The 10,531-nt window shown below is 39.3% G+C and overlaps 1 protein-coding gene across 1 annotated transcript; it reads left to right on the top strand.

Annotated features, from left to right (window-relative positions):
- The first annotated feature begins 1,243 nt into the window (after window positions 1-1,243).
- On the top strand, window positions 1,244-8,956 carry LOC137744869 (ankyrin repeat-containing protein BDA1-like). The gene is made up of 2 exons (XM_068484678.1): window positions 1,244-1,857; window positions 7,796-8,956. Exons 1-2 carry the CDS (start codon window positions 1,261-1,263, stop codon window positions 8,729-8,731), a joined length of 1,533 nt encoding a protein of 510 aa, XP_068340779.1. The 5' UTR covers window positions 1,244-1,260; the 3' UTR covers window positions 8,732-8,956.
- The last annotated feature ends 1,575 nt before the right edge of the window (window positions 8,957-10,531 follow it).

Genomic DNA, 10,531 nt, shown 5'->3' with positions numbered 1-10,531 from the left:
CTCTATCTCTCTCACTGCTCTTTCTTCGATCCGACAATGAAATTGCCGATGCTTACACTTTTAGAGATCCTTTACAGAAGAACTAAAATAATTAACGATAGACAAATTCAAAAACCAAATATCAAAGTAAAGAGTTATATTAATTTCAATAACTATTTTACCTAAAAAAAAAAAATACACTTTATCAGCGCATGTTTGGCGCGTCTTTCAAAGCTGCAGGGTAGCTTCCCATCCATTTCACGTGGTGATATTGTTTCCCACTCAAAAATTCGTCTGGGCTCCACTCCATTTTGAGTCACTTACCGATCCTTATCTGTGGGAATTTTTATTAGGCCACGTCCTGTCGATTTTCTGACCCATTGGAAGGCTTCGGACATTTATACGATTGCAGGGACAAAATAGAGAACACCATTAGAGATGCTCTCAGTGTCAGTGCTACCAGCATACATGTAGGATGGGGACTGGTCTTGTTCGTCCATAATTTGAAAGTGAGAAGTATCAGATTATGGCACTTTGCATGCAGGATGGGGACCGGTCTTGATCGTCCATAATTTAAAAGCTCCACACAAGCTTTAGTGGTTAGAAATTTAGCATCAATCGTACGCGAATCATCTTAAAGAGTCTTTTTGTGATTGCCTCTGAAATAGCTACACGTATTAAGTCATGTGAGAATGCACGAATCACCTTAGGCTGGGTGTTATAAAAAATTATTTTTTTGGAGGGTTAGACAATCTCTAACAATCTAGATGAATGAGATTTTTTGGCTACTTTAACAAAACAATGCAGAAAAAATAGCTAGCTAAATTTAGCAAGAGGAGAATAAAGACTTAACTGGATTGTTAAGTTTAGGGGTAAGATTAATTTTTTAAATCAAATTTGTAAAATATGTGATATGTCATCAATAAGAAATAAATAAGTTAATTAACATTAAATAATAATCTAATAATTAACAACCACGTCATATAATTTATAAAATTTGATCTAAATAGATGGTCACCCTAGCATTACTCCAAGATTTAGAAATATTTTACCATAAGTTAAAATAGCTAATATTATTGGAAGTGGTGACTAGCCAAATTAATATTTGAGTCATTTAATTAACTACAATAACAAAAATTTAACTAGCATTATTGGAAATACTTTTAGAAGTGCTCTTCTAACAACCAAAAAGGCGTTTTGTTCGCTATTATAAATAATTGCTCTCTAAAAATTTTTACAAGCGAAGCAGAGTTCAGAGAGAGAGAGAGAGGGAGAGAGATAATGGAGATCAGACGGCATGATGAAGAAGAAGTGTACGAGGCATCACGGACTGGGAGTGTAGAGTACTTAAACAGATTGATCGAAAAGGACCCAGACATTCTAAGGAGAGTATCCCTGCAGACCGGAAAAACCCCCTTGCATGTATCGGCTTTGCTCGGACACGCTGAGTTTACCAAAGCCCTTTGCACTAACAATCCCAAACTTGCAAAGCGGTTGGACGCCGATGGACGCACGCCCCTCCACTTGGCTTCTGCTGAGGGCCACAAGGAGACCGTCGAAGCTTTGTTATCCGTGTATGTTGATGCGTGCTTGCGTTATGATGAAAAGGGAAGAATCCCTCTTCACTATGCAGCCATGAATGGAGAAGTTGAGGTGCTCCAGAAGTTAATTGATAAAAATCCTGAGTCCATTTATGTCAAAGTTGAAAAGAAATCGAAAGAAACAGTTTTGCACTTGTGTATCATACACAAGAAGTTAGAGTGCTTGAAACTGTTGGTTGAAAGAGTCGACAACAATGGTGAGTTCCTCAACTCAAGAGCTGGCTGTGATGGTGGTGTGACCATCCTGCACTTAGCTTTGATGCTAAGGCAAATTAAGGTACGTATATATATTTCCATTTTCTATACTGGATATTCTTAGTTTTTCACTATATTAATTAATATATGTTCATGTGTAAATTTTTTTTTTTTTTGTTTCTTCCTCTTTATACATAGTTTATGGGATTAATCTCAATTTACTACGTAGTTTTTTTGTTTTCAACATTTGATATATTAAGTTTTTTTCGTCCTAATTGGATAAAGTCATAATTAATTCTGAGATATTTTCATACATCTTTTAAGTTTTATGTTAAAACATCCGTTAACTGGTAACGTGTCACTCAAGTAGATAATGATTGAACGTCACGTGTCAATATGAGCCCACGTTGATATTACTATCTCCCTCCCTTCGACTGCACATGGGCGGCGGTGGAATGAATCTACTCCCTTTTTGTGCTGCATACGGGTTTCCCTTCCCCAGATCTGCAACCCACTCCCTTCCCTTACCTCCCGTGTTTCCCGTGTCGATAGCTTGGTCCTCTGCACATCCAGATCCCCCACAAAAGGCCAACGTTGATCAGTTAGGCCTGGAATCTACCGTGGTGGTCGTCGGAGACCTTCATGGTCAGCTGCACAGACCTCCTTTTTCTTTTAAATGATCTTTATTAGGTTTTTAGGATTTTATTTTTTTAATTTTTTTAATTTCTTAATTTTTAGTTTTTAATTTTTTTAATATTCATGTGCGCCCATATTGACACGTAGCACTTAATCATTGTCTATGCGGGTGCCACGTCATCAGTTAATGGAGGTTCTGATGGAAAATTTAAAAGATGTATGAAAGTCTCCGAGAATTAATTATAACATTAAGTACCAAACTGGGATGAAAAAAACTTAATGTATCAAGTGTTAAAAACCAAGAAACTTCATAATAGTAAACTGAGATTAACCTGTTGGAAATTCAAATCAAAACAGGTTGCTATTGTTGAAAATCAATGTCAAAGTTAGGCATGGAAAGTTAGGCAATGTTAGGTATGGTTGAATAAAAATTATTAGGTGAAATTAATGTGTTTTGTGTGGTAATAAATAATCTTAGTTTAATCATTTGGTTTGCTATAAATACCCAAGTTCTCAAGCATTGTAAATCATCCCATCCGAATCCCACTTCCAATTGTGAAGAAGCTTGTAAGCTTTCTTATTCCAACAGTTTGTAAACCTTTCTCATATATCAAAGTCCAAGTGTTTTGCCAAAGCTTGTTGCTTCCCTCCTTTCTCTATTTCTTTCTTTGTCCAATTTTATTTGAGAGTGCAAAGTGAAAGAGGTGTGATAGAGTTTGTAAACTTATCACCCACATATTTTGGTATTGAGTTAGTAAACTGTCAAATACCAACAATTGGTATCAGAGCCAGAATACCATTCTGGCAGGTGCAGCAGTTATGGCGTCCAACTTAGTGCAACTCCAAGTTCCCACATTGAAGAAAGAAAATTATGAAAGATGGTGCATCCAATTCAAAGCATTGTTTGGATCACAGGAGCTATGGGAAGTTGTCAGTAGTGGGTATGTTGTACCCACTGCCGAGCAAGAAGCCGTATATACTGCGGATCAAAGGAACACTCTCAAGGACTTACGAAAGAAGGACCAAAAGGCGCTGTATCTTCTATACCAGGGTTTGGAAGATTCAACGTTCGAGAAGGTTGCAGAAGCAACAACGAGCAAGCAAGTATGGGATACACTCAGTACAATCTACAAAGGAGTAGATCGAGTCAAGAAAGTGAGGTTACAATCACTTCGAGCAGATTTTGAAACTGCTCATATGAATGAAGGGGAGAGCATCTCCGACTATCACTCAAGGCTCATTGTGATAGTAAATCAGATGAGGAGAAATGGCGAGAGACTCGATAAAGTACGAGTTGTGGAGAAGGTACTCCGGTCACTCACATCTAAGTTTGAGCATGTGGTGACTGTCATTGAGGAATCCAAGGATTTGGAGGTGATGAGCGCAGAAGAGCTACTAGGATCCCTCCTAGTTCACGAGCAACGCATTCAGAAGAATGCAAGCCCCACAACGCTAGAGCAAGCTTTGGAGTCAAAGTTGAATATTGACAAACCAAATAAAGGTCGTGGGCAGTGGAACTCACGTCGTGGGAGCTCATCCAACCGTAGCCGAGGACGAGCCCGAGGAAGAGGTCGAGGCTATGCACAAAATCAAGGTCAGTCTCAGGAGTGGAGATCTACTCGAGGAAAGACGCATATCCAGTGTCACAACTGTAAGCAATATGGACATTATGCCAATGAATGTTCACATAAAAATGGTGAGCATGTCAACATGGCAGAATCAAGTGGAAATACTGATGAAGAACTTACAGTCTTACTAGCACACCATGATTCCAGTAGCCAACAAGATGTTTGGTATTTGGACTCTGGTGCAAGCAATCACATGTGTGGAAAGAAGGAGTTTTTTGCCGAACTCAAAGAAGGGGCCTATGGATCTGTAAGTCTTGGTGACTCCTCAAAGTTGCCAGTTGAAGGCAAAGGGAAGATCAAGATCATCCAGAAGGATGGAAGAGAAGAATACATCTCCGATACCTACTACATACCAGGTATGAAGAGCAACATTCTGAGCATTGGTCAACTGCTCCAGAAAGGGTACATTATACATATGGAGAACATGCTTCTCACTCTCAGGAATGCAAGGAGAAAGCTTATTGCACGTGTTCGAATGTCAAAGAACCGGATGTTTCCGTTGAATTTGAACACAAAGATTGGAAGCTGCAACATCGGTGTAATGGAAGATGGGTCATGGAAATGGCATCTTCGATTTGGCCATCTTAATTTCAATGGCCTAAAGTTGCTGTCAAGTGGAGGAATGGTTCGTGGTCTACCCCAGATTGAAGCCACACGCCAAGTATGTGAAGGTTGTGTGCTTGGCAAGTAAGCACGACTATCGTTCCCTGTTGGTGATACATGGAGAGCAAAGGCACCACTGCAGTTGGTGCACACAGATATATGTGGTCCATTGGATCCCATGTCTTATGGAGGTAATAGGTATTTTATTACCTTCATTGATGATTTCAGTAGAAAGACTTGGGTCTATTTTCTCAATGAGAAGTCAGCTGCCCTAAAAATTTTCAAGGAGTTCAAGGCACTCACAGAGGCAGAAAGTAACCACAAGCTTGTGGCTGTGAGATCAGATAGAGGTGGAGAGTACACCTCCAATGCTTTCCAAGCATACTGCAAGGAGCAAGGAATTAGGCATCAACTTACTGCTGCCTATACCCCACAGCAAAATGGGATAGCCGAAAGAAAGAATCGAACCATCCTTGACATGACAAGGTCCATGCTTAAGGAGAAGAATTTGCCAAAAGAGTTATGGGCAGAAGCTGTAGCTTGTTCGATTTATTTGTTGAATCGATGTCCAACAAAGAGTGTCAAGAGGATGACACCACAAGAGGCTTGGAGTGGATACAAGCCGAATGTTACACACCTAAGAATTTTTGGGTGTGTTGCATATGCTCAAGTTCCAGAAGCCAAGAGGAGGAAACTTGATGATAGAGGTGAGAAGTGTGTGTTTGTGGGCTATAGTGAAGAGTCCAAGGCATACAAGCTCTACAACCCACTAACTGGCAAACTAGTGGTTAGTAGAGATGTCATCTTCAGTGAGGAAGAGACATGGACGTGGAACAACAAAGAAGTCAGTAAAGAGAAGATCGTCTCCACTGATTTTGAAGAACCAGAAGTTGTACCACCGATTGAGCAACAGCCTGCTCAAACAATCACAACAACTCTAGTGCACATAATTGCAAGGAGTGGTCCTACATCTAGTGAGGAAAGCAGCTCCTCAACTCCAGTGAGGTTAAGGAGTCTCACAGAGATTTATGGACAAGAAGAAGAAGAAGAAACCAACCTTTTCTGCTTGTATGCAGACCACGAGCCTTTCTCATTCAATGAAGCTGTGGAAGAAGATTGTTGGAAGAAAGCCATGGAAGAAGAGATCCATGCCATCGAGAAGAATGACACTTGGGAGCTGACAAAGCTCCCACCAAATCAGAAGGCTATTGGTGTCAAGTGGGTTTACAAGATCAAACGCACTGCAGATGGGAGTGTGGATCGATACAAATCAAGGCTTGTAGCAAAGGACTACAAACAGAAGTATGGAGTGGACTATGATAGTCTATGCTCCAGTTGCGAGACTTGACACGGTAAGATTGCTAATCTCTCTTGCCGCACATCATAAATGGAAAATTTATCAACTAGATGTCAAGTCAGCCTTCCTTAATGGAGTACTTGAGGAAGATGTGTACGTGGAACAACCGGAAGGCTTCCAAGTACAAGGAGAAGAAGATAAGGTGTATCGTTTGAAGAAGGCTTTGTACGGCCTCAAGCAAGCACCACGAGCTTGGAACTCAAGGATCGACAACTACCTTCACCAAAATGGATTTCAGAAATGTCCATACGAGCATTCAGTTTACATGAAGAATGGTGAAAAAGGGGAGTTCTTAATTATTTGTCTCTATGTAGATGATTTATTGTTTACAGGAAACAATGAGGCAATGTTCCATGAGTTCAAGCAATCCATGTTCAGTGAATTCGAGATGACTGACAATGGATTAATGTCATACTTTCTTGGCATAGAAGTGAAGCAAGAAAGTGATGGTATCTACATCTCTCAACAAAGGTACATGAGAGACATATTGAAGAAGTTCAATATGGACAAGTGCAACACTGTCAATACCCCAGTCGCAACTGGATTGAAGCTGTCCAAAGGAGGAGAGGGTGAGTTTGTAAACTCAACAGTGTACAAAAGCCTCGTTGGAAGCCTAAGGTACCTTACAATCACAAGACCTGATATAGTTTATGGTGTTGGACTCGTGAGTCGATACATGGAAACACCAAGGGAGTCTCATTGGCTGGCCGCCAAGAGAATTTTGAGGTACATAAGAGGTACTCTAAACTATGGTCTATTTTATAATTTTGGTGAAGATGCAAAATTATTTGGTTATTCAGATAGTGATTGGGGAGGTGACCAAGATGAAAGGAAAAGCACAACTGGCTATGTGTTTTTTCTAGGATCAACAGCTTTCTCATGGACTTCAAAGAAGCAATCAATTGTTGCTTTGTCATCATGTGAAGCCGAGTATGTTGCTGTAGCCTCAACCGTGTGTGAGGCAATTTGGTTAAGAAATCTGTTGAAGTCAGTGTGTCATCCACAAGTGGAATCGACTGTGATTCACGTAGATAACGTGTCTGCAATCAAACTTGCAAAGAATCCTGTTCAACATGGAAGGAGCAAGCACATTGATACCAGGTTCCATTTTCTAAGGGACCATGTGAAGCAAAAGACAATTGAACTTGTCTACTGTCACACCAAGGAACAAGTGGCAGACATCTTCACAAAGCCATTGCCAATTGAAACATTCCGGCTACTGCGTGAAATGCTAGGAATGAAGGCGTTTTGATTTGAGGAGGTGTGTTGGAAATTCAAATCAAAACAGGTTGCTATTGTTGAAAATCAATGTCAAAGTTAGGCATGGAAAGTTAGGCAATGTTAGGTATGGTTGGATAAAAATTATTAGGTGAAATTAATGTGTTTTGTGTGGTAATAAATAATCTTAGTTTAATCATTTGGTTTGCTATAAATACCCAAGTTCTCAAGCATTGTAAATCATCCCATCCGAATCCCACTTCCAATTGTGAAGAAGCTTGTAAGCTTTCTTATTCCAACAGTTTGTAAACCTTTCTCATATATCAAAGTCCAAGTGTTTTGCCAAAGCTTGTTGCTTCCCTCCTTTCTCTATTTCTTTCTTTGTCCAATTTTATTTGAGAGTGCAAAGTGAAAGAGGTGTGATAGAGTTTGTAAACTTATCACCCACATATTTTGGTATTGAGTTAGTAAACTGTCAAATACCAACATAACCTTGGTTTATGTGTGCGCTTTCTCTTGTTTGTTCCCCTAGGAGCATAATTTCCACTATGTTAATAGAGTGTGTATATTATTTACAGACGATACGTTACCTGCTTTCCGTTGATGCTGTAAGAGCAGAAGCAATTGGTGTGAATGGGATGTCTCTGACCATGTTAGATATCTTAGAGTACAGTAGCGTTGCAAGAGAGGACTTTAGCAGAAGCTTAGAAATTCAACAGATTTTGATGGACGCAGGATTAATCAGAAGACAAAGTAATGAAAATGATAATCCTAACTCAGCTGTTGCCGCTGCTGCTGTTGTTGTATCGCCAAGTCCAAGAACGGTAAAGAAGAAAAAGAAGGGATCAAAGCCACCAGGGTGGTTCTGGAGAAAATTGATGATCTGGTTAGAGTATCCGCATGAATGGGTGAAGGAGACACGTGGCTCTCTGATGGTTGTGGCTACGGTGATCTCGACCATGACTTTTCAAGACGTTGTCAACGCAGCTGGTCATCTTTGGGTTGATAGTCTTACAAAAACTTCTAGAACAGTTTGGAGGGAAAATAAAGATACAGTCACTACCTTAGGCCAAGGTAAGGATCCCATGGATTTTTTCCCCAGTTTCATAGCATACAACACCGTCTCGTTCCTAGCTTCTTTGACTGTCACCCTTTTGCTCATTAGTCGATTTCCTCTCCACGATCGGTTGTCCACGTGGCTTTTATCGATGTCCGTATGCGTCACTCTCGCATTCTTGGCACTCACCTACCTAAAGGTGCTGTCCATGATCGGCCCTAATTACGGTATTCAGGAACCATGGAGCTTGTCAGCAATATTCATAATTCTTTGGATTGTGTTGCTGGTCATAGGCGGTGTACTTCACACTCTCAGGCTTCTTATTTGGGTGATGAAGTGGTTGCAGCCCATGTACTTCAAGTCAACATCAGGTCTCAAGAACATGATCACTACTGGCTCCTTTTCACGTAAAGATCCAACGCGTTTTGAAGAGAATGATGCGCCTGCAGTTGTGTGATTAATCTGCCGCGGTGTGTGTGCTTGAAAAAATCATTAACTAGGCCATACACCTATATGTATGTAGCGATTAGGGCTTAGGGAAATGAACTAGCTCAATGACACTTACTGGATCCGGGTTGGTAATTCAAGAGTGTTGCTTAGTTATGATAAGTAATCCATCTGCTATGCAAATTAGAAGTGTTTGTTGTCTTTGATGCTGGACGGTAGCTACTTTTTTATTAGTATTCATTTATGTCATATGTTATCACATTAGCAAACTAACAACTGTTCTCATTCTCTCTGCTAGTAGTTTGTTACTAGTTAATGCAGTATAAATGGCTTTCTCAAACAAAACAAAAAAAATACAGCATAAATAGCTAAACATATGGGTTGGTTTGGTATTGATGTGCTTTGAAAAAAAGCTGCTTCTGCTGTGCTGTGAGAATAAGCAGCTGTGAAATAAAGCAGTAGAGTGTTTGGTAAACTTTTTTGTAAAAGTGTTTTTGAAAAGAAAAAAAAGCAGTATTAGAGTGTTTGGTAAACATTTATGTAAAACAGATGTGAAAAAAAGCCGGTTTTTCAAAGCTGGGTTTTGCAGCTTCTTGTTTTTGGCTTTTTTCACCCAAAACTGTGAAAAAAAGCTGAAGCTGAGTGTTTACCAAACACAAAAACAGCTCCCAGCTTTTTTTGATAGCAGCTTTTTTCAGAATCACCTCAGTACCAAACCAGGTCATAGTCTCATGATTGTTTGTAAGTGCTTTTAAAATGATTAAAAACGCCTTTAGAGAAAAATTTGTGAGTTCAAGAGTATTTGAAGTGCTTCATGTGTTTCTTTCAACAAGTACTTCATGCACTTTCCCAAAATTCACTTGTGTTTTTACTAAGAATTAGTTCCTAAAACATTCACAAAAAACGCTTTCAGCAATTTTAAAAGCACTTCCAAATAAGCGCTTTCACAAATATTCACTTCTCTTGTATGGTCACTGAAATTCCAAGAGATCACCTAAAAATTTTCACAACATATCACATTGATTACATAATAGCATGTATACTTACTCATTAGATTGTTCATTAAACAACTTCCTACTACTTAATTAAGAAAATCGATAATATCATCAACGGAAACTACAAGCCCTAACTTGGTCTTGCTCCTTAGCCAAGTAATACTACTTCTAGTTCTAGTTTCTGTACGTAGTACACACCGGTAGAAGAATTTTGGGCCATGTTGAACTTGAGGATGACTTGAGGCCGGCCCGTGGTGAAAGAGCTGAGCCTTTGGTCTCACAGTGTCTTTATGCCTTATATCATGGATAACCACATCACACGATTTATAAAATATTGTTTAAATATATAGTTTTTATAGCATTACCCATTATTTTGTAGGGTATATGTCCTTATTTTCCTTATATTATTTTCTTTAAAATAGCCATTCATAAGTACCATCATATAATAAATTCATAACCATACAAACTTCATTTTTCTTGCATTGTTGAGATGTTTCTAATGCCTTGAATCTTGCAGATTCATCTTTTCCAGCTCAAGCAATCAGTCATTGCTTCAACAACAAGGTACATTTGAGCTACATCATCTTTCCGACCAAAACTAAACTACATTCATCAGTTTCTTTTTGTTTTTATACGTTGTTTGAGCAAAAGAATAGTGATTCGTATTCTAAGTAAAAGTTGTGACCGTACATCATGTTTATCTTGAAGGACAGACGTGATATGGCCTAGGGGACAATAATGGTGGAATATGCAATGTAGATATAGGTGAAGCCACCAGTCTAAATTGCTCGAGAGTAGAGGAAATATGTTCAAGA

The sequence above is a fragment of the Pyrus communis genome, chromosome 9, assembly GCF_963583255.1.
Source record: "Pyrus communis chromosome 9, drPyrComm1.1, whole genome shotgun sequence".
Classification (NCBI taxonomy): domain Eukaryota; kingdom Viridiplantae; phylum Streptophyta; class Magnoliopsida; order Rosales; family Rosaceae; genus Pyrus; species Pyrus communis.
Note: the sequence above shows the minus strand (reverse complement) of the source record. Positions and strands in the feature narration are given on the sequence as shown.

Excerpts from the sequence above, each read along its gene's own strand:
- LOC137744869 (XM_068484678.1), top strand. The coding sequence starts at position 1,261 with ATGGAGATCAGACGGCATGATGAAGAAGAAGTGTACGAGGCATCACGG. Across the intron at positions 1,858-7,795 it reads TGATGCTAAGGCAAATTAAG|ACGATACGTTACCTGCTTTC; the intron begins GTACGTATATAT and ends TATTATTTACAG.